This window comes from Melozone crissalis, unplaced genomic scaffold, assembly GCF_028551555.1.
Source record: "Melozone crissalis strain CALT ecotype California unplaced genomic scaffold, PUWL_Pcris_2 ptg000013l_1, whole genome shotgun sequence".
NCBI classification, from domain to species: Eukaryota; Metazoa; Chordata; class Aves; order Passeriformes; family Passerellidae; genus Melozone; species Melozone crissalis.
Genome location: NW_026535791.1, coordinates 2,986,568 through 3,007,642, shown reverse-complemented (window position 1 = coordinate 3,007,642; position 21,075 = coordinate 2,986,568). Strand labels below are relative to the sequence as shown.

At 38.2% G+C, this 21,075-nt stretch overlaps 1 protein-coding gene across 1 annotated transcript in view; it reads right to left on the bottom strand.

Moving 5' to 3' along the window:
• The window catches only part of RNF17 (ring finger protein 17), a 39,564-nt gene that overhangs the window by 7,373 nt on the left and 11,116 nt on the right, over nucleotides 1–21,075 (bottom strand). The window contains exons 10-29 of the mRNA XM_054271994.1: nucleotides 20,941–21,015; nucleotides 19,708–19,799; nucleotides 18,030–18,191; nucleotides 17,258–17,450; nucleotides 16,634–16,799; nucleotides 15,113–15,303; nucleotides 14,395–14,533; nucleotides 13,776–13,929; nucleotides 12,953–13,068; nucleotides 11,895–12,015; nucleotides 11,043–11,160; nucleotides 9,284–9,505; nucleotides 8,192–8,342; nucleotides 7,041–7,159; nucleotides 6,343–6,433; nucleotides 5,406–5,521; nucleotides 4,773–5,080; nucleotides 3,479–3,642; nucleotides 2,572–2,691; nucleotides 106–186 (exon numbers count right to left, since the gene is read on the bottom strand). Coding sequence (XP_054127969.1) covers nucleotides 106–186; nucleotides 2,572–2,691; nucleotides 3,479–3,642; nucleotides 4,773–5,080; nucleotides 5,406–5,521; nucleotides 6,343–6,433; nucleotides 7,041–7,159; nucleotides 8,192–8,342; nucleotides 9,284–9,505; nucleotides 11,043–11,160; nucleotides 11,895–12,015; nucleotides 12,953–13,068; nucleotides 13,776–13,929; nucleotides 14,395–14,533; nucleotides 15,113–15,303; nucleotides 16,634–16,799; nucleotides 17,258–17,450; nucleotides 18,030–18,191; nucleotides 19,708–19,799; nucleotides 20,941–21,015 — 2,899 coding nt within the window. The remainder of the gene's footprint in view (nucleotides 1–105; nucleotides 187–2,571; nucleotides 2,692–3,478; nucleotides 3,643–4,772; nucleotides 5,081–5,405; nucleotides 5,522–6,342; nucleotides 6,434–7,040; nucleotides 7,160–8,191; nucleotides 8,343–9,283; nucleotides 9,506–11,042; nucleotides 11,161–11,894; nucleotides 12,016–12,952; nucleotides 13,069–13,775; nucleotides 13,930–14,394; nucleotides 14,534–15,112; nucleotides 15,304–16,633; nucleotides 16,800–17,257; nucleotides 17,451–18,029; nucleotides 18,192–19,707; nucleotides 19,800–20,940; nucleotides 21,016–21,075) is intronic.

Below are 21,075 nucleotides of genomic sequence, written 5' to 3'. Positions count from 1 at the left end.
TGCATTTACTGCTATACTCCCTCATGTACCATTCCTAGTGCCAGTTAAAAGGAAAAAGACAACAAAACTTGGTTTAATTTCACATCTATGAATAAATTAGGCTACCTTAACATGAATTTCAACCTCTTCATTTTTGAGAAGTTCTTGAAGGTATTCTACTGCCTCCTGCTGCCAAAAATTTCCAATCTATTTGGAGAAAAGCAAGAAACCAACACATTAAGATGCTAACAAGTAATATTCTTCTAATTCTTAGGGTAGATGGAAATACACAACCATTAAAAAAGAAATCTGACTAGAAGACACATTAGTTTGAGTCGCCTACAATCATTTAAATATTATCTACTACTTGATGCATTATAATTCAAGTGACAATGCAACCCACAACTTTGAGATCCTGAAATGGCTTAGAAAGAGATGCTGCTTGCCAAATCTAACCAATACTATGTATGTAATAATTTATGTGTGCAAAATTGTCTGAAGCATAATTCAAATACTTACAGGATCCAAGATAACACTCAACAAAAGTTAAATACTTTTATTCTCTGCTGTATCTGCTGTCCAACCTGTATGCTTACAAGCCTGTCTTTCACAGAATCATGGACTGGTTTGGCTTAGAAAGGACCTTAAAGATCAAATTTGAACCCACTACTGTGGGCAGAGGCACCTTCCACTAGACCAGGTTGCTCCAAGCCCCCTCCAACCTGGCCTTGAACACTTTAGGGATGGGGCACCAACATCATCCCTGGGCAGCCTGTTTCCATGTCTCACCATCCTTGTAGTGAAGATTTTCTTCCTAGTACCAAATCTAAACCTGCCCTCTGTCAATTTGAAGATACTCCCCCATGTCCTATCACTCCATGAGCTTGCAAGGAGTCCCTCCCCAGCTCTCCTGCAGCCCCTTTAGGTACTGCAAGGTGCTCAAGATCTCCCTGGAGTCTCCTCCAGGACAAACAGCCCTAACTCTCTCAGCCTGTCATAGGAGAGATGCTCCAGCCCTTTGATCTCCATTGCCCTTCCCTGCACTTGCTCCCACTGGTGGTCTCCTGATCTGTGATCCCTCTCCAGGCTTGGCACACCTATGGACCAAAATGGCTCTTCTTCCCTGGGACATGGGCCCCACAGGACCCCACCAGAGCAGGCTCCTCAAAGTGAGTGCCATCATCCAAGCAGCCCAACCACTGGCTGTGGCAACACTCCTGTGACAACAGCTATGAATTCATAACTCACCAGACTGGAGTGAACCTTTCAAGGCCCTTCCCTCTGCCAGACAGGACTGATGAAAAATCTACTGGCAGGCCACAGATCCCTACAAGCACTCTTGGGATCTGCAGATAACCCCTGTAGACACAGCCAGGAGCAGTCTGAGGGGTATCACTGCTGTCAACAGGAGTAGATAACTAACTCCTGGCACTGGGTAACAGGGAGAGGACTGTACAGGGCCTGGCAGCCTCTCAGCAATGTCCCCAGTACAAACAGGCAGGAGCACCATCCCTCTCTAGAGAGTGCTGGCTCAGCACATGAGCTCCTCTGAACCTCCCTGAAGGGAGCACCCACTCCCGTCTCCATCTCCTTGGAGCCTTTTGCCAGCTGCCCTGGGGGTTACACGGGGAGCAGAGGGTGCTGCCCTCCTCAGCCCTGGCATCCCTCCTGATGTGAGAGCTCTGCCCTCATCAGCCTGCAGGGTGAGGGAGCAGTGCTGCAGGAACACCTCACACTCTGGGGAAAATCTCTTCTTCTTGCAGGCCCTTGCCATTGCAAGCTTCCATTCTTCTGCATTATTGCCCCTTCTCTCTTCCACATGTGCTGCTGGGAGGGTTTCTGGCTGTTTGGCTGTGGGTTCACTGCAGACTGCACTTGGAATCAGCTCTCCAACCCCTCCTCAGCCTCCCTGATGCTGCACAGCCCTCCCACCACCTGCTGCAGGAGCTTTCCTACCTGGGCATGCTACCTTTCCCTGGCAGGTCTGCTGCCTGTCCCTGCCCCACCACCCCTGCAGCCTTCCTTACTCTATCAGTTTAACTATTTCCAGCAATAAAAGTAAGCCGGTAACTTCAGTATGTCACTTTTACTAAGTGCACCATTCAGAGTAAGCAAGGTGTGATGGTATGTGAAGATGTTATTTACACACCCATTCCTTACTGACAAAAACCCCTAAAACAATTCATCTGTATTAGTTTATAGATCGTTTCCTACACAGCCAAGATCAGAATGCTAGAAACACAGTTTTGCAGGACTTGACAATTTCAGATTGTCTGGCCATTCTGCATTAAGAAATCCAGGACTTTTTGCTGCTGCTACTGCAAAATGAATTATCATTTCAGAGTATCCCCTGCCAAGCCAGCAGTGTCCTGTCTCACAAAGGTTTAACCCCACTGACAGCTGCCTTTCAAGCATGGTCCCCTCCTAAAGCAAACCTGCTGGGCCCTGCCAAGGACCTGCTGAAACAATCATCATCTCTTCTCTGAATCCTTGCAGGCAAGAGAAGACACCAGCACTCCTCTCAGCCTTTCTGACCAGGCAGGGTATTGATTTGAGAAGCACCCACCAACACCAGGATGTGCCACTACTCACCGGCAGCGTCTTGTAGAGCTGGCATGGGATGCAAAAGGGAGGAATGCCAGTGTAGAATGTAGTTGGATACAGGTGACACTGAGGAATGCTCTCTATGTAACCACGATCTATGTACTGTACCTACAGGAAATGCAAAGCTTTCCTGAAATAATTCCTGAAATACTTAAGTTTAGTAAGGGAATGCATTTGTTTACAGCATTACTTTTATGAAGGAAAAAGAATAATGATTCGATGGTAAGTGATGTGACAAAGGGAAAAAGCAAGAAAAGATTTAAAAAAGTGCTGTGGCAGGTAAGAAATCCAGTTTATAAACTTCTCTTGCAAGAATTGCTACCTTTTGTGAAATAACCAGTTTAAAATATAAAGGAAAAAAAATCTGTGAATTAGGATAGATTTTTCAATCTGCATTCAAAAGTCAGGAGCAGACTCAACAGCTCAGGTAAGATGAACTGCTAATGAGAAGAAGGTTCTACACCTTTGCAGCAGAAAGAATTCAAAACAGACAGCCAATACTTTTTGGGTGGGGATTAGGGCAGGTATGGGATTCTAAACCTAATTGTTTTCAAAGTGTTCCACATATGGTAAGAACAGCAAAATAAAAAATCTAAAAGGGATTACTTACAGGAAATCAAGAGCAGCTTTTTACTTAAAAAAATTAATTATTACTAGGCAAATGACAGGAAAAACTGTGACAACTGAAATAGGTAAAAATGATTTTTAAAATAAATGTAAAAATGAGGACAGTAATCCACACCTTTACGCAGAATGAACAACTGCACAGGTCAGCTGAATGAAAAAATGTTAAATCCATTATTTATTTTACAGGATTGGATTACATGCCTTTTTTAAACACACATATGCAGATATACATACACCCTCTCCCCTTACCCCATACAATCAAACTTGCCTGCAGAGTACTACCGCTGACTTCTACAATTTTAGCTCGGTACCACACAGTGTCTGATCCTCTTACAACACAGGCTTCTCCCTTCTTCCAGCAGTAGGGTATCAGGAGACCAAGGCCCTTGAAGGTATTTTGTATTTCAGCCATCAATTTGTTTAGTGCAGTTTCTTGGGAGAGGAGGTGAAATAAAAAAAAAAAAATTAAGAATAGTCTCTAACATTCATGCAAAATATTTCCATCACTAAACCCCATCAGATGCAGATGACATGTATAAACAAACACATGTGCAGCTTTAAAATCTATTTCCCCACAGTGCTACAATATGTATGTTCAATATCTAGTATATGCAGAAGAGTTACTAACAGTAAACTGCATTTCCAATTCTGAAGCCATTAGAAATTCTGAATTCTAATCTCAGAAGGACTTGTAGAAGAGTCTACAAATTTTGGAAGTGACACCTAGGCACCACTATATCAGAGCAAAGCAAAGCATGAACAAGACAACAACTCTCAAAACACTGTTTTAGTGGTAGGACACCATGAAACAACACAGAAGAGGTGTCCAGAAGAACCTCTCCTGTTATGGTACAGCCTGCAGCAAGATCTGCAGGAAGCACACACAGTCCTGTGCAAGTGGCGTTACTGTACTTTGAATTTCAAAGTTTTAGGAATAAAAATAGTTACATAATCTAGTAGCTAAATGCATTTGTGGAGCAAAAAAGATAGAATTAATGTTCTCATACATAAATATTTCTCTAAAGCACAATATACTAACATGGAACTGAGGAGTGACACTGCATCAGTCAGAAGAAAATGAAATTCTTTCGAGCCACACAAACAGGAAACATTGTGAGATATAGAATGTATCACAATGCAAATAAAGAGCCTGAAGAAACTGTACTGAGCTTAAACTGCAGGAAAAAAATACAGCAGCAGTATCTGAGAACCAAGCTAACTTCCAAGAACCTTTATGACTGTATCTGCATCACTTTGAAGATAATTACTACATTTACTTGGTCAGTCAACATTACAAAATAAAGCACTTGCTGCTTTACCCATCACAGCATAGAGAAGAAAGGCAAGTAACATGCCTATCCAAGTGCTTTGGGCTTTTGGATTGCTTGGGAGGGTGGGAGGACAGGAAAGCTGATTTAAGGAGAGAGAGAATCCCTGCCCCTCACACCAAAAGACATCACCTCCCAAGAGGAATCTTCCAGACCAGATAGGTGTTCTAGCATACATTATGATACGCAAGAGCACTCAGATTCATAAATGTATTTTATTCTACATAAACTCACCAAATGATTTTGGTATTATATAAATAGTTCCATCACCTCCAATACAACTCACTACAGCCTGGAAAACTTTTGCTTCAGGAACAATGGGAGATTTATACACTTCATCCATTTCTGGACGAGGCAGTGGCTCATGTATTTTGAGTGATTTTTGTTCACTCTCTGTGACAGTGGTGTTTTCCTCTGGAACAGTCCTGCTTCTTTCATATGCAATTTTGGAATTACAACCATCCAGCTGTGTGTTCTCCTGCTCAAAATGTACTTCAAGATGTTCCTTGGAGACTAAACAAGCCCCATTGGCTTTACCAGTTCTGGAAGATTCAATCAAATATCAATGTATTAACTGACAGAGAACTTCAAAAGTGCAAAACTACAAAATAATACAAGTAACACACAGAAGTGGCAAAGGTATCTCAAAATACTGCCAAGCATCTCATCTACAAACTTAGAGAACTGCAATGTGCCACAGATACATTAAATAACATTATACTCATTATAAAACATTATAAGTAAGTCCACTGAAGATGGAGTTCGGTTGCTAAAACTGTAGAACACAATCCAAATTTTTTGATTTTATTAGTTTTGTCAAATATGACCATCAGAGTCTGAGAGAATACAAAAGAAAAGTATCCAAACCTTCTGTTTCTAAGAGCCAAACCCTGTTCAATAAGGTATTCAGAAGTGTCAGTCATTTTTCCTGTTTCATCTTTGCAAAGAATTTTCACGGGCAATGCACAACCCACAACATTTTCCTGGAAAAAATGGGAGAGTTGGACAACATACTACAAATATGCATTTCCTCTAAACTACAGGCATATTTTTCATTTTAATGGTACTGTCAATCAGACATCCTTGAACAACTGGTACCCACATGAGAAGACACAAATTTATTTAAGCCATATGAATCATTTTACCAACTGTTCTACGCTACACAAGGCATTAAAAAAGGGTTGTGGAGTAAAAGCTTGCTTTTCCTTTGAGCTTTTTTAATAAAATCAAGTGCCAAACACTTGTCTTTCAGCAGGAGATTTAAACCCATGCATAAATAACTCCACTCATCACTGCTTTTATTTCCACACACACTGTAAAATATCACTGGCAGATGGCAACAGACACTGAACAAATCAAACCCTCCCAAGACTCTTTTTTTTTTTAAACTGTGGAAGAGATAAATTACTAATGATATTCATACAGCACTGGATTAATTCTTCCAGTCTCTGAGGCTTGAAAACTAACAAAGTAGCTGCTGAAATAATTCTCATAAAAAAACTGAGCAGCTTACTTATCTGTCCATAAAGGCTGTCAGCATCCAGTGATCCCAAAGATACATCTACTGTTCAATAACCAAACACATCAAATATTAAGTTTTCCCCACACTGGGCAGCCGACTGCTCTACTGCTCCAGCGAATAACAAAAGTAAAGCAGAAAGAAGAAAGCACCTTTTCCCCTAGAGCAAACAGCTATACAAGTTTTATTAATGATCTTTTGAAAGGTAAAATATTCAGAAAAAAATCCAAATTAACAGCCAGTCTGACAGGAATTTTGTAAATACCACTGGTTTTGATTACAAACCTGTATGACTATTTTCACTTGTGCTCCAGTTAGGTAATAGGACAAGCATTCACACACTGTTGCTGTCCACTGTGTGCTTCCACCTGTGGGTCTAACACAGAACAAATGATAACCTCTAGGTACAAAAGAAGTTGGCATCTCCTGAGTATAACTACCAACTCCTCCCTCTACCAAAAACTTGGCTTTTTTTCTAAACTGCCTAAACTGTTAAAAAAAAAAAAAAAAGAATCTCTACTACAGTCAAGAGTAACAAAATCATTATTAATTTCTGGATCTCTACAACCAGAAAAATTAAAAAACACAAACCCAGAATTTCAAAATGAGGAGGATCATGAGTTCTAGAAGTTATGACACCTGTCAAAACAGTCTAGAAAAGAGACCTTCTGTACTGTTTCAGGAAATCCAATTCATCTCAAATTCTGAGCCAAGGAAAGAAAGTATTCAATGAAATAAATCTGTTCACTATTTTGTAACTCAACCTATAAATATTATTTATTTCTACAGAACAGTTTCTGCTTTACTACAATACAGTATAACCCTTAGAAAAAAACTCCAAACCTTAATTAAATAAATCACAGCCAGCACACCATCTCTTTATTCAAAAAGCAAACCACATCCAAATCTTACATAATCAGTGCTAACAAAGGTACATCACTGTTAGTTTCTATTGCTGCCACTCAGTAGAAGGGAAAGGCTACCTTATTTCTGTCAGTGAACATTCCATTGCTAACATCCTGATGGTCTTCATGTTTTCCTCAAGTTTTCTTAGACAGCTGACCTCCACTGTTTTTTCAGCTCCAGAATCATAAAGTAGTACCTGTTACAGGCAAGAAACCATAAAACAGAAAAAAAACCACCTCTCATGCTGTTATCTGTTTAAAAAAATTTCAAACATTACTAGGATTTAACAAATGCCTTTTGCACTGAAATACTTCACCACAACTCAAGCAACTACCACAGCACAGCAAAGGGACAAACCATACAAATGTGCTGAAAGTAGGTTAAACAACATTACTGACTTTTTGGTAAACCAAGAAACACTGAAATAGCTCTCCTCCACCCCCTGCTTTTTATTCTGATGGGGTTAAATAGCTGTTCGAAGGCTCCTGGGCTCAGAAAGCAGCTGATGCAAAATGAAGTACACGAAGTACCATCTCTGTTTCCTACTAAAAAGAACCCTGGGCACAATCTGATGATGGATGAAAAAAAAAAATAATAGCAATCCAGTGCTGGATTACCTGGATGAGCAAAAAGCCATTCTTATATTTTAGAGACACGTAAGTATTCAATCACAAAATGCTTTTTCTGGTGCTCATTATTTTCAAACTGGTACAACAGAACACATTTCAAGCAGTGCTGTGTGAGGTTACTGTGCAAAGTGTTATAGCTACATGGCACAGTGCATCAGCATCAGTTTAGGGTTCATGCAACTGCCTGACTGCATGTGATGCTGTGGTGTTGCACTTGGTTCAACTGGCTCCCTCTTCTAACAAGGATCATGAAGTTTGAATTACTGTAACCCTCAGTTTCACACACCTGCTGGAATCTAAAATGAATTGTTAGACTATAGCTTGGGAATCTCTGCCATGTTCCAAAGGGCAGTGTAAATAAAGAGTCAACCTCATGAGCCTTCCTCAACTACCAGATTCCCTGCTAAAGGCACCTGAGCTTTGACAAGACAACTGATTTGCAGCAATGTACAGCATTACTTAAACTCTCAACAAAAGCAAAAGGCTGTGAGAAAATATGAACACAGAAGAAAGAAACAAAGATTTGACGTTATTTTAATCAGCGAACGCTTTCAAGTTTAAAAATAAAAGTATGAACCCTGTTAAGATAAGAGCTTTACCTCTGCACTTGTTTCAGAGACAATCCTGCTTATCTGACCCCTCTGCCACTGTCCCACATCGTGTACGTAAACAGCACAGTGCATTTCCCTCTCCCACTTCACAGACTGTGGCTGGGATTCTCTGTAGATGGAAGCCATCTCCTCCTGTAATCTGACATTCAAAAAAAGTTTTTCCAGAGATAAAATGTGATGCAGTAAATAAAAGGCTTATTCAGTCAGTATTTAACTAGCCTACAGTGAAGCTGTACTGCTTTAACAGATGTACAGTGCTGCAGTTTTTCTTCGTAACATGTTAGAAATACATGAAATGGGAGTTACAAAACACATGCATGCTGATTAAAAGTCTGTAAACCTATCACGTTAACTTAGACACTGGAATTAATCTGAGCAGTCCTGAGTGCTTTGTATGGCACTATTTGAAAACTACACTGTTTTCTCTTGACAGCTTGAGAGTGTGATCCTCAATGCCATGACTACATAAATGGTACTTTATGCAGTTACAGCCATGAAAAGATAAATAAATACATAAGCAACATTTACTAAACCATGACAGACTCTTCTAACTATTTCCAAAGAGTAGGCATGACTACCTAAATGTTACCTAAATATCTACCAAAGGCAGGCTGATATACACTGTGTCTAGAAATTGTGTTCAAACTTCCTAACAGGGTACTGGAAACACTTTGGAAAAAAACCCTGCTACTACCACTAATAGTAAATTCTGAGACCTGGGATACAGGTTTTATTTAATCAGCTTTCTAATGAGGGAATGGCAAGGAGAGAAGAAAGAGCAGGAAGATTTAATCTTTTTGGACACTTGCATTCATCAGGCTGCAATGCTTACTACAATAAAACTGATTTGAAATACAAGTGAGACCATATACTTAATTTGGAAGCAGAACTATTTCATAAGCCACAATATAGTGCCAACCTCTCTTCTGCTCCTATACTTCCCTCAACAAAGGCAAGTAAGTCAGCAGCCTTCAAGAAGTACACAGTATCAAAACAAATCTCAGAGTTTGTTCTAACTGTACTTCACCATTTTGTCATAAGGACACTTTAACTAAAGAGAAGTTCTTTGAATTTCAGTACCTTTTCAATATACCTTCTGATGCCAGCAATTGTACAAAAATTTTACTAGGAGACACAACATGACTAATCCTCCCATCTAACTCCTTGTTACAAAGTGGTCTGAAATCTCCTTCATCCACAGATTCCATGTCTGTGGGAATAAAAGCTTCTGAGGTTCTAGGAATTTCTTCTAGAGGATCATCCCATATTTCATTAGGCTTTACTTCAGTTTTTTCAGTGTACCTGTAAAGAGCACAAAATAGTTAGAATAGAAAATCTAAACAGACTTTAAATGAAGTGAAAAAGGCTCAATAACAAAATAACAGGAATTATTCAATGTGCAGCAAGTGAGTTGTAGCCTAGACAAGAACATTCATAAGTGCTACTTCTGAAACACTAATGATAATAACATTTTTATTCTCCTTCAGAAGGTATCCTTGCACATTCAGGGAAGAGAAGAGATAGCACAGGGAACACCAAGCCCATAAGAACAGAACATCTGGAGTGGGTCTCTTGCCCCACAGAATAAGGGACTGTGGGGGGTCCATTCCAGAGCACAAGAAGAAAAGAAGGAAGGAGCAGCACAGATAAACCGCTGTGTCCTGACCCCAACTCCCTGCACTACTCCCTGCCTCCCTGAATGCTGAGTGTAACTCAAGGGCAGGAGAGGAATGGGAGCTGCTTGGAATAAACTTGACCCTGGGAAAGGGGGAGGGTAGGTGCCATAAATCTTTGTCTTCTGTGTACCAATGCCCGAATTAGTAATTCAGTGTTTATGCTAATTAGTAATAACTAAGTAAAATCAAGTCTGTTTTGCCTGCAACAGTACTTGGTAAGTGATTTCTTTATTTTGACCCATGAGTTTTCAAATTTATTTTCTCCCCAGACCAAATGAAGAAGGGGAGTGAGTAAGGGATCATAAAATCCACCTTAGTCAAGGGATCAGTGTTACACAACAACTTAGGGCAAAGGAATATACTCCCTTGAGTGAAGGCTGGCAGCAGGCATCTTAGTACAGATGGGACACAACAAAATACCTTTGTGACAGGAAAAAACAACTCAGCTGTTCAGGTTGCATAACTTACAAAAATCTTACTAAAAATTGTGACTATGACAGTATTAGAGTGTTACTAAGATTTAGTAACATTTCTAAGCTAGGAGAGAAAATCCACTTACATGCTTCCTCCTAAAAAAAGCAATTTCAGGAATTTACTTTTGGAATGAAAACTTCCCATTTAATTATATATTTCCAACAGTATTCAAAAATGATTAATTGAAGAGTAACTACAGATTTTCATGAATTATAGCCCATGGATTATCTATTATACTTCCCAACTCTGCTGTCTTCCCAACCCTTCTGTTGTCATAGCTGGTTACCCAAGTGTTTTCTAGTAACAGACCTCCCAAAGGGGTGACTCACCATATGTGCAAGTTTAAGACACAAATTCTTTTTCTTACTAAATGGCAATGGGAACCTTAACAGTGAATACTTGGGCAAGAACTGGCATTTAGGGACACTACAAGTACAAGGCAAACATTTGATTTCAAGTTTTTTTCACAGGTACAACTTCAATACATCAGTGAAGATTTAGTTTGAGAAATTAACTACTGAACTGCATTTACACTCTAAATTACACCAGCTGATGGATGTGATCTTAAAAGCAATTTATTGCAGATGTGGTAAATTCCAGCCACTGGAGGTGACACACCAACACCAGCAGTTTCAATACACAAATTCTGTATTTCCAAATACTTTAAAAGTAATGCACAATGTATTTACCCAGGTATGTAGGATGCTAAGTCTTCCTCAACTAGCTGGCAGTTAATACTGAATTTTTTCCCATTATCAGCAGAGGCATTGAAGAGCTCAATAGATAAGACATTATTATCTAAAATTTCTGTGAATGAATAATATCAACATAATTAGTGCCAATCAATGACAGTGTGAAGACTCTGGTTTTAGAGCAATGACAAATAGTGCCAAAAGACAGAATTCTCCAAAATTACATTTGATGTACAAAATAATTGATTCTGAACATCAACAATATGCAGATGCTCAGCTTTGCACATATCCATAAGATTAACTTGAAATACACCAATAATCACAAAATGCTTTTGTACAACAACTCCAACTGCTACACAATTCCATTTATAAATGGGCTCCAGATAATCATTCCACAAGGGCTGAAAACTAAGTAGCTACATATGAACAATATATGGTATTGAGAAAAATCCTACTAAGGCATATTTGTGTTATCTGAAATTATTTTTCTTTTTCTTGGCAATATTTTAGAGCAGCAGCAATCACACTCCCAGATACCAATAAAGTCAGGAAACACCATGGACAGCTAGTACTTTTGGAAACAAGCCCACCTGAATAATCAGATTATTTATATCATGTAACACTGGTGTGGTCTGTAAGACAAGACATGAATAGAACTTTTGTTGCAAATTTTATCTGTTATGCCTCCTCCAATCAGAGGAGAGAATTTACATATTCTCACTCCAGGCTATCTCTAGCAAGCATGAACATTTCAAATAAATACTACTTTAAATTTCAAAGTGATTGTTTCTACATTTGAGACAACTTAACAATATATAAATATAAATTAATACACTCCTGGTAACTTACCAATAACTGAACACAACATAAGCTTATCTTCAGTCATTTCTTCAAATCTTTCCTTGGCTTCTCTGTTCCACTCATCTGCCCCTTTGAATGGCTCAATGCAAGCCAGCCTACACCTGATTGCCTGAAGAATAACTCAAGATTATGCAACCAACATCACATACAGATCAAAATCATCTGATTATGACTCAATCACAGGCTTTGCTTTGCACTCATCCAAGACAGCAAGACCTTGGCTTCTGGTTCCACATTACCACAATCTGATTTAGTTCAAAATGATCCCTCCTTTCCCAGTAGCTGAGCATGAACCTCACAGTAAGAGACTTTCTTGCTGAAATACAAAGAGCCTGAATCTCTTTTTCTCCCTTTATGGTAAGGCATAGAACTGGTGCAGAGATCAGTAAAGATTATTGATCAGAAGTGATAAAAAAAAAGCCCACTGGGGCCTTCAAGGATTTAAGAAAAACCCCTACCAACATATGAAGTTTCAAAGTTCAGCATAATTGTGATTGGTAACCAAAACTATCAAATGAATAGCAAAGAAAAAAATAATTTCCGTTTATGGGCATTTTAAAAATTTGACAGAAACACTGTGCTGTTTTCTTTCCCAGTCAGTTTTCCTCCTTGACAAAATGGGGACACTCCAACCATTCCTCAAGTTGGAAAACCACCAAATTTCAAATGCAAACAAAAATAAAAACCCCCTCTTATTATGAGATTATAATTTAAAAAGGAAAGAACACAAAATTTCATTTAGCTTATGAAAATAAATGTAGGTGAATTAAATAAGCATGTATATATACACATTGTATATATACCTCTCCTGCAGTGTGTATATTGCAAGACAACATTAGATTTAATTTACACCTGAAAGATACAAAAAAAATTGAGTATTCAATATGCACCCAAAACATTAAGTGAGACACTTCATAATGGTGGGAAAAAATTAAGTTCCTTAACATTTTATTTATTTAATGTATTTCAGAAGGTGCACAATTCTCTCTTCCCCCTCTCATTCACTGAAATGCTGTTAATTTTGAGTGTTTAATCCAGGCATTTACCTTTTCTGGAAAGCTCAGGAATTCCTGTTTCACTCTGCGTATGTCTTTATGAGTTAAGTTTGCAATGTTGCCGTAGTCAACGTATTTTACCAGAACTTCCCGACAACTTGGCAGCCCTGCAAGGAAAACACCCCAAGATGTTTTAACAAAAAATTAGGATTTGATACAGGTTAAAGCACCAGAATTTCAGAGTAGACCCCACATTCATGCCATATGATCGATCACCTAGTATAAATTTCTTTTAATTTTTATATCCCAACCAAAATGCATATTTTTTAGGAGCCAGCTCTTTCAGGTCCCTAAAAGGAGAGCCCTGGCATTTTGGCCCCCTTTGCGAGACACTGGCTCACTGAAAACATGCCAAGTTTTACAAACATGTAAGCAGACATGCTACACTGCCCACCTACAGGCAACACAGACTCAGCACAAGCACAGCCCCCCCACTCCCTTTGGAATTACTTTGGAGAATTATGAACCAACACCAGATACACTCTCAGGTTGGCTGGAATAGCCAAAGTTGGGTTTCACACTGTAACAGCAAGAGAAATGCTACTTAAAATAATTATGTAATAGAATTTCAATAATCTCTAGAGAATGGAATATGTTGCATCTCTGTTTAGAAAGAACAGGTGTACAAATCAGTCTGTTAGTAGCAAAAGAATATGAATTAGTACTACTGACTTTATGAAGCTACCTGGTAGCACCATAATTCCCAGTAAAAATACTGGCTGGATGTTACTGCTCATATCCAGCATGTGACTCTGACCTACTAGCACATCTGATTTTGCAACCTAGCATTAGAGCAAAAGAATCAATACTTCACCTATAATCTGTGCTCTGTACCAATTCCCATCCTCCTGCTTTGCAATGCATGCTTGGCCTTCAACTGGGCAGAAAATTTCAAAGTTTTTACCATTCTCTTGTTTATATATCTCCTGAATTTTCTCTGGAAGAGCTAAAGATTCCACATTCTCTCTCTGAAATAAAAACAACAAACCACATGTACACAGCAGGTTTTTTTTTTAATAGCATTTTTACTCTTTTAAGGGATAATTCTTTTAATAGTACTGTACTTTCCAGTCTTCCCTCCAAAATTAAAGTGGTCATGAATACATAAAGTGAATTAAAGAGCCTAACAATTACTGAATAGTGCCCTATTCAATCAATTATAACCAGTAAAATATTGCACACTCACAAAAGAATGAATCATGTTACAGAACTGACAAAACCTTTCCAGGATTTTAAGAATTCCTGAATTTTAACTAGGCTGAATCAATGACTGTTGGAATTAATCTCACCTACTAATCCTAGGAATCCAACCACTGGTAACAACTGACAGAACTTAATAGAAGTTCTAGCTTATTTAGTGTGGGGTACAAATAGCTCAACATTAAAATGTTTATTCACAGTTTAATCTGAACAGGCTTTATTTCTAAACTTACCAAGCGAAGATAGAAATCACTTGGACTATTAATGTGACAAACCACAACAAAGACCTCTTCCCCTTCCTGTGGAATATTTGGTGGACTGTACTGCAAGATGGTGCAGTTTTCCAACTGGCTGGGAAGCTGTAATTTAAACCTAAGGTAAACAAAGTGAAATTTTGAATAAAGTCAGTCAAAATGAACTGCAAACCAATCCTTTTATATTCAAATGTCAAATTTCCCATTTAAAAAAACACAAAATGATCTTATAAAAATTACTTGATTCATACTTCTATGTATAGCTTAAACTTTCCTTCTTGCAGTTGGTGCAGCCAATTATCTGTAATGCTTCTCCCACTGCCTACCAGCCAAATCAAACAGATCCCAGGCTCATTTCTGTGTGGTTTTCTGTCTGTGATAGACATCAAGGGCTTCTCATTTAGAGAGCCTCCCTGGTTATATATTTCTTCACAAATTTTAAATATTTTGCCATTTTCTAAAATAAAGTTCCCTATCTAAATGAAGCCTGACTAGTGCAAATGAGTATAGCATGGTGCTCATTGGTGAAGGCAAAAAAGGAAATCAGCAGACACTGCTGAAGGTTAGTTAATATATAGTTAACACATTAATATATGGAACGCTGCAAAAGCAACCAGCTTTGTAAACTCCACTTGGTAAGCATTATTCTGTTATCACTTATGGCATAGAGGAGCAGGATCCAAAGGAAGACACATACCTTGCCAAATCTAAGAAAACCAAAGCATCCTTGAGAGACAGTGGTGTGTTACTGCTTACTTCATTAAATGGAGGTTTTCTCAGATCCACAATGAGAACACCATCCTCTTCTCTAAATACCATCATTGAAACAACTTTGTTATTTACCATTTCTAAAAATTTTGTCTTTGCCTCCTCTCCCCAACCTTCATCCTGCATTAGAAGGAAAAAGTTACTGAGGATGTCAGAGAATGTTAGAACAAAAAGTACAAACAAAATAATTAAAAGATAGATAAAGTAAATGCAAGGAAGAAAGCACAGATGCATCAGAACAGATTACATACTGAACATGGTCAGACTTGTCTAGCCTACAGCCAGGACAGCACTGAATGGAATTCTTTCATGATGGATTAGTATGTGTATTAAACTGCATAAAACTGAGTCAGGTCAAAGGACTGCAGTTTCTACCATGTTTGTTCTGGAGATCCCCTCAGATTGTTTTGATACATTAACCAGAATCATCTCACCTGTTTCATTTCATGACTTCCTCATGAATTGAGCGAGCAGAAATAAGTTTGTCTTCTTGTGTCTTTACACAAATACATAGCCTGATCTGATCAATTTACACACTGCTACTCTCCACAGCATCCTGTGTAACATTTTATCTACCTTGAAAAAGCCTGTCTGAATTTGTTTCTCTGGGACCAAGTTATTGCATTTCTCATTTGATACTGCAAATCTGTGCCTCTTAGGAACAGAAAAAACTGAGAGTACATATAAGGAAGGCACTTCATCTACACTTGAGAAAATTGTTCCAGAACTTTCCTATTTAAAATTACTTCAGTCAACATCAGTCTGGTAAAAACTCCTCAAAACTGACCAACAGTTAATACTGCCAGAAACGCAGAGCTGTATTGGACTTAGCTCATTTCCATGTGCATATGGCAAGAATAAAGCAAGCCTAATAAAAAGTGAATACTGAAGGAAATAATACTGCTATATATATGCCTTTTTTGGTAATAGAATAAGGGTTGGCAGTACTTTATTTGTGATTATACTGCAAGAGAATAAATAACACTTTACAATAGTGGCAAAAATTTTTAAGTAACAAGTACCATCTCTGAAGGGATTATCTTTATTTTTTTTAAGAAGCCATTTATTCTTTGTTTGGATGACTTTTGAAAGTTACTACTTGCATAGTTACCAGACAGACACAAAAGAAGATGATCAATTTTGCAATTACTTTTTAAACTTCACAAAAGAACATGTCTCAAGCACGAGCAGTGAGATTTAAGCCTGAAATATACATTTGTAGTCTCACAGGCTTTTTAAGACAGACTGCTATAAGCTTTCATTTCTTTTCCAATGAAGGCAATGCAACACATCTTTTTACAAAAGAATTTAACTTAAAAAAGTAAACCCTGTAGTCTTGAGTTTCCTTCTGTTTATATCAGAATAAAATAATTTTAAATTCCATATTTACATTCTTTAACAGAAATCTTATGAAGAAGGTCCTGAAATACTTCAAGCAGTTTGTACTTACTTCATTTTTGGGAACAACATCCTTCAGTGAACACCGTACTGCTAAAGGAGGAATGGCTGCAAGCTCTGCCTCAATGTGCTGGTCAGGCTTCCTCACAAACAGACAAATGTCATGGGTTTCAATAGTTTGCAGAGTAGCAGGATCAGACCTTTCAGTGGGATCACATCTAATGGCAGTGGGAATAAATGCAGCACTAGCTTAAAAGCAAAATACTCCAAATCCAATGCCTAAAATCCCCCAAAATGAAACCCCAGGCTTTTATTGTAAGTTATTATTGCAGTAATTGGTGTAATGTCATGTCCATAAAACAGAATTTTAAAGTCTCACTGAAATGCATTTTTTTAAAGCATTTAGTACTTACATGCTCAAGAGTTTGCTTTTGCAATTCATGTCTCAGTTAAATATTTTAATGTATGCAGGCTTGTTCACTTGTGCACTTAAATACAGTGCCACTTTTTTTTTTTTTTTTGAGGGGAATATGTATGAAGAGAATACCAGAGCAATTTTGGTATCTGGTTTTCCACCTGTGTGAAGTTGAGGAAGACTTGTTTCTCAGAAGAGATCCTGAATAACAACAGTAAAGACAACAACTGCAGACAAAACCCCTTTTTTCCATAAACATACCCTGAGAAAATCAGAACTACTGAGCTTCCAAAATCAATCAGGAATACTTTCAGCAATGCAATATCACACACTTGGTATCTTATTGGACCACAAAGCTTCTTCCTCTGATTTTTACTTTCTACAGGAATTAGTTCAGTGATAGTTCCACGGCACCACATTCCAGTTTCCTTACTCTTAACGAAAGTTCTAGCACCTATATGGAAGCAAATACAAAATGACTAAATTCAGTATTTTAAAGTACCTCACACCAAAACTATTATTACAGTTCTGCATAATGCTCCCCTATTCCCATCCTCCACACAGGTAATGAAAGTGCTACTGCTACAATGAAGACACAAATAGTGTTAATCTTGTCTCTGTAGCCACCAGAAGTTCCCCTCACATTCATTCACACAGTGTCTTTAAGGCTATCAGGTGCTTGGCTTGTATCAAAAAGTAATTTCTGGTAAACTTTCTATAGTTCTGAGTAAAGTGGCAAAAATCCCACTGACATATTACATACTTTTTATCAGTTTTCTGAACACATTATGGAAGTGGGTAACATCATCAACATGTGGGCTAGGAAATAATTTTAATGATTTAAGAATGTATTATTGTCTTTCATTTTCCTTTCTAGAATGGTTTCTATTCAGTCAGTGGACTTTATAAGGACTGCTTTACCACATAAAGGAGTGGGAGGGAGGAGAGAAAAAAGAAAGAATATGATACTAAGGAAGGTATATTGCAAGGTAGTATCTTAAGCTGTGTAGACCTTTAGAAATTAACAATTTACCTAGTTCCAAAACGTCTGAAGGCAAGAGATAGGAACTCTTACTACAGCAGAAGTCTTCTAATTTTGTCTGCAAAGCAAACGCTTCTTTCTTCTGTGAATATCTCCGAACATAGAAATGGCACGGATTTATAACATGGCTCACCAACACCAATTCTGTCAAACCTGAGTAAGACATAACAAATTATCAAACACCTTCCAGATATTATCAGGCATATGACTCAGTTTATGTTGCATTAATCATGAAAATATTATCTCAAACAGATTTTAATCTGACAAGTCTGTTCATACTTGTTTCAAACTATTACCATGTTTGCTTCCTGATGGAATTTTTCTTCTGAACTACCACCCTTGTGCTCCAAAACAACACGCTGTCTCACAAAGTGGTAGCCTGAATTTAAGTGGGTAATTCAGAGTTTTTATTCCCTCTAACAAAGACATAGAAAGCAAATTAGAGATTAAGATTTCTACTTTCAAGAACAGGTATGCTAAGCACTTTCCTATAGTTAGTGTTAGCACACAAAGACCAAGGAACTAGCCAAGAGATGACCCTATGGAAGACAGGATTTGTGACTAAACATCCAAATCCTCTGTACTGCAGGCACCTCCCTCCACTAGGGATGCAAAAGACAGCTTTCTCTTTCTGAAGCCACTCAACAAAGGTTGTTAATGGATCAGAGGGTTTTAGAAGCCCCACAACCCAATTCTTACAAGAGTATTTTATACCTGCAAAGAGTGGACAACATCATCTAGACTGAATGTCACCTGCATGACTGATCAGGGCACACCAACCGGACAAACTCGCAACATCCTGGAGCACTGCCACCTCTGAACTGCAACACATCATGGGTGAAAGAGTACACAGAATCTGGCACCTGAAACAATCCAACCAGGTATCCAGGACTGTGCTTACAAGTTTAGGAAATGTTGCATCCAGAAGAGATGCAAGATTTCTCTTGGCCATTTCCAGTGTAAAAGATGGCACCTGAACAAGAAGTCTGAATGACTTGGAAGATTTCCCCTACAGGGACACAGCCTCTTTTGGATCACCTCTGGCCATCATCTCCAAGAGTGATGAGTCAGCTATCTTTTCTTACATACAGAATTATGGAATTATTAAGGCTGGAAAACACCTCTAAGATCCTGAGCACCTCCTGCCCACCAGCCTGGCAGGCTCTGCTGGACTCCCTCCTGTGTGACAGTGATTTTCTGTATCACAAGGTCCAATACTGAACACAGTGCTCCAGATTCAGTCTTCTGACAGAGGGGAAGGATTCCTTCATGGACTTGCCAGCTACACTCTTACTAGTACAATCCAGGGAGAACCTGACAAGCTGAGGAACCTAGCTGTTCCTGCCAAATATCATAGGACAATGGCCTGAGAGAAGATTCAAGAAGCTGAGGTAACTGACAGAGAAGAATTCCACAGGAGCCAATGACAGAAACTCTTACAAGTCACAGTAAATCATCATATAGCAGATAGTGCTTCTGACCCTCTTTGGAGAGCTTGTGATAAAGTTTTCAATAAGCTAAACAGGAGAACAAAAAAACCCTCAAAAGAATTGAAACAGACACCATTAAAGAACTTGCATGAGCCAAACACACAGCATAATACAAGACTCAAAAACAAGATCACATTCAACAATGGAACACAGAAAGCATCAGGTACTAAGACACTTGCCTTCCAAGTCATCTTCAAGTATTTCTTCTATTATGACATCAGGTGCTTCTTCCTGGTCATCAAGGATAAGAGTGTCTTGCCCATTATCTTCACTGTATTTGGGAAAAATTTTATTTGGAAACAAATTAACATAATTCAGTCTGTTTCTAGAAAAGCACAAGTCAAAGCAGAGCTTTTATTAAGAATGCATCACTACGTCAAAAAAATGCCTCATAAGACCTGCTAGAAATAAACTGAATTGCACTTTTGAATACCAAGACAAGAAATAACCAGTATTATAACTCTGAATCCTAGGAAGAATTGTCACAGACACAGCACATATACTTGGGCACAGCTTACTGCAAGAGCTACCCCCCACCTAGATGATCAGAGACACAAGCATAAATACTATTTGAAAACAATGTTCATAATGTGATAAGATAACTCAAGTTGGAAACAAAAAGCATATCAGATGTTTTTGTACTACCAGATACTACTCACTCTCATGTGTAGGATTTTCAAATATTAGAGTATGCAACAAATCTTTCTTAGCATATTCATTGTTAACTACAACAGCCCTGACAGCAACTCCATTCCATTGTTTCAAGTATTAGTCAAAGACCACAGAAACAAACAAACAACAACAAAAACCAAACAAAAAGTCCCCAAATAAAATAAAAGGGTTTTCTTTGTTAATCTTAAGTTTTTTTTGGCATTTGACACAATCTGTATTTAGACCATGAACTGGAAACACTACCAATTTCAGTACTTGCTGTTCATTAGAGATTCATTTACATGCATTTTCATGTGCTGAAATGATTAACATCTCTATTACATGCAGTACAAACACAGCAGACACAGCACCCAGGGAGACAGTTTGGTGGTTGCTTTGGCAGTGTTAGGTTTACAGTTGGACTCCATGACCTGTTCCAGCCTAACTGGTTCCATGGTCAAATCATTAAGTGCCAATCAAAGTTGAAAAGTAAACAGTGCAAATAAATTCTGGATAACTTGGGTGATTCAGCAAAATATACTAGGGCAAAACACAAGCAAAACAAAAATGTCAGAACTGAAACACAAACTGGACTGACTGGAATGCTGATTGAAATATCAGCATATAAAGATTTGCTTTGCTTCAATAAACTTAGAATTCCATAAGCACCTACAGTTTTTTTGATTTGGTCTCCAGTAAGCACTTAACCACTAGAGGAGGTAAATTACTACACCTATTCTCTTTCATTAAAAAATACTTACTTCCTTGTCATTCCCTGTTTAATCTCTCCCAAATTTTCTAATGAAGATGTAATCTCAAAAGTGTTCAGGAACAATCTCAACAGAAGAGAACAAACACTATAGATAGTTACAAGAATACCTAAATCACAAGAATAC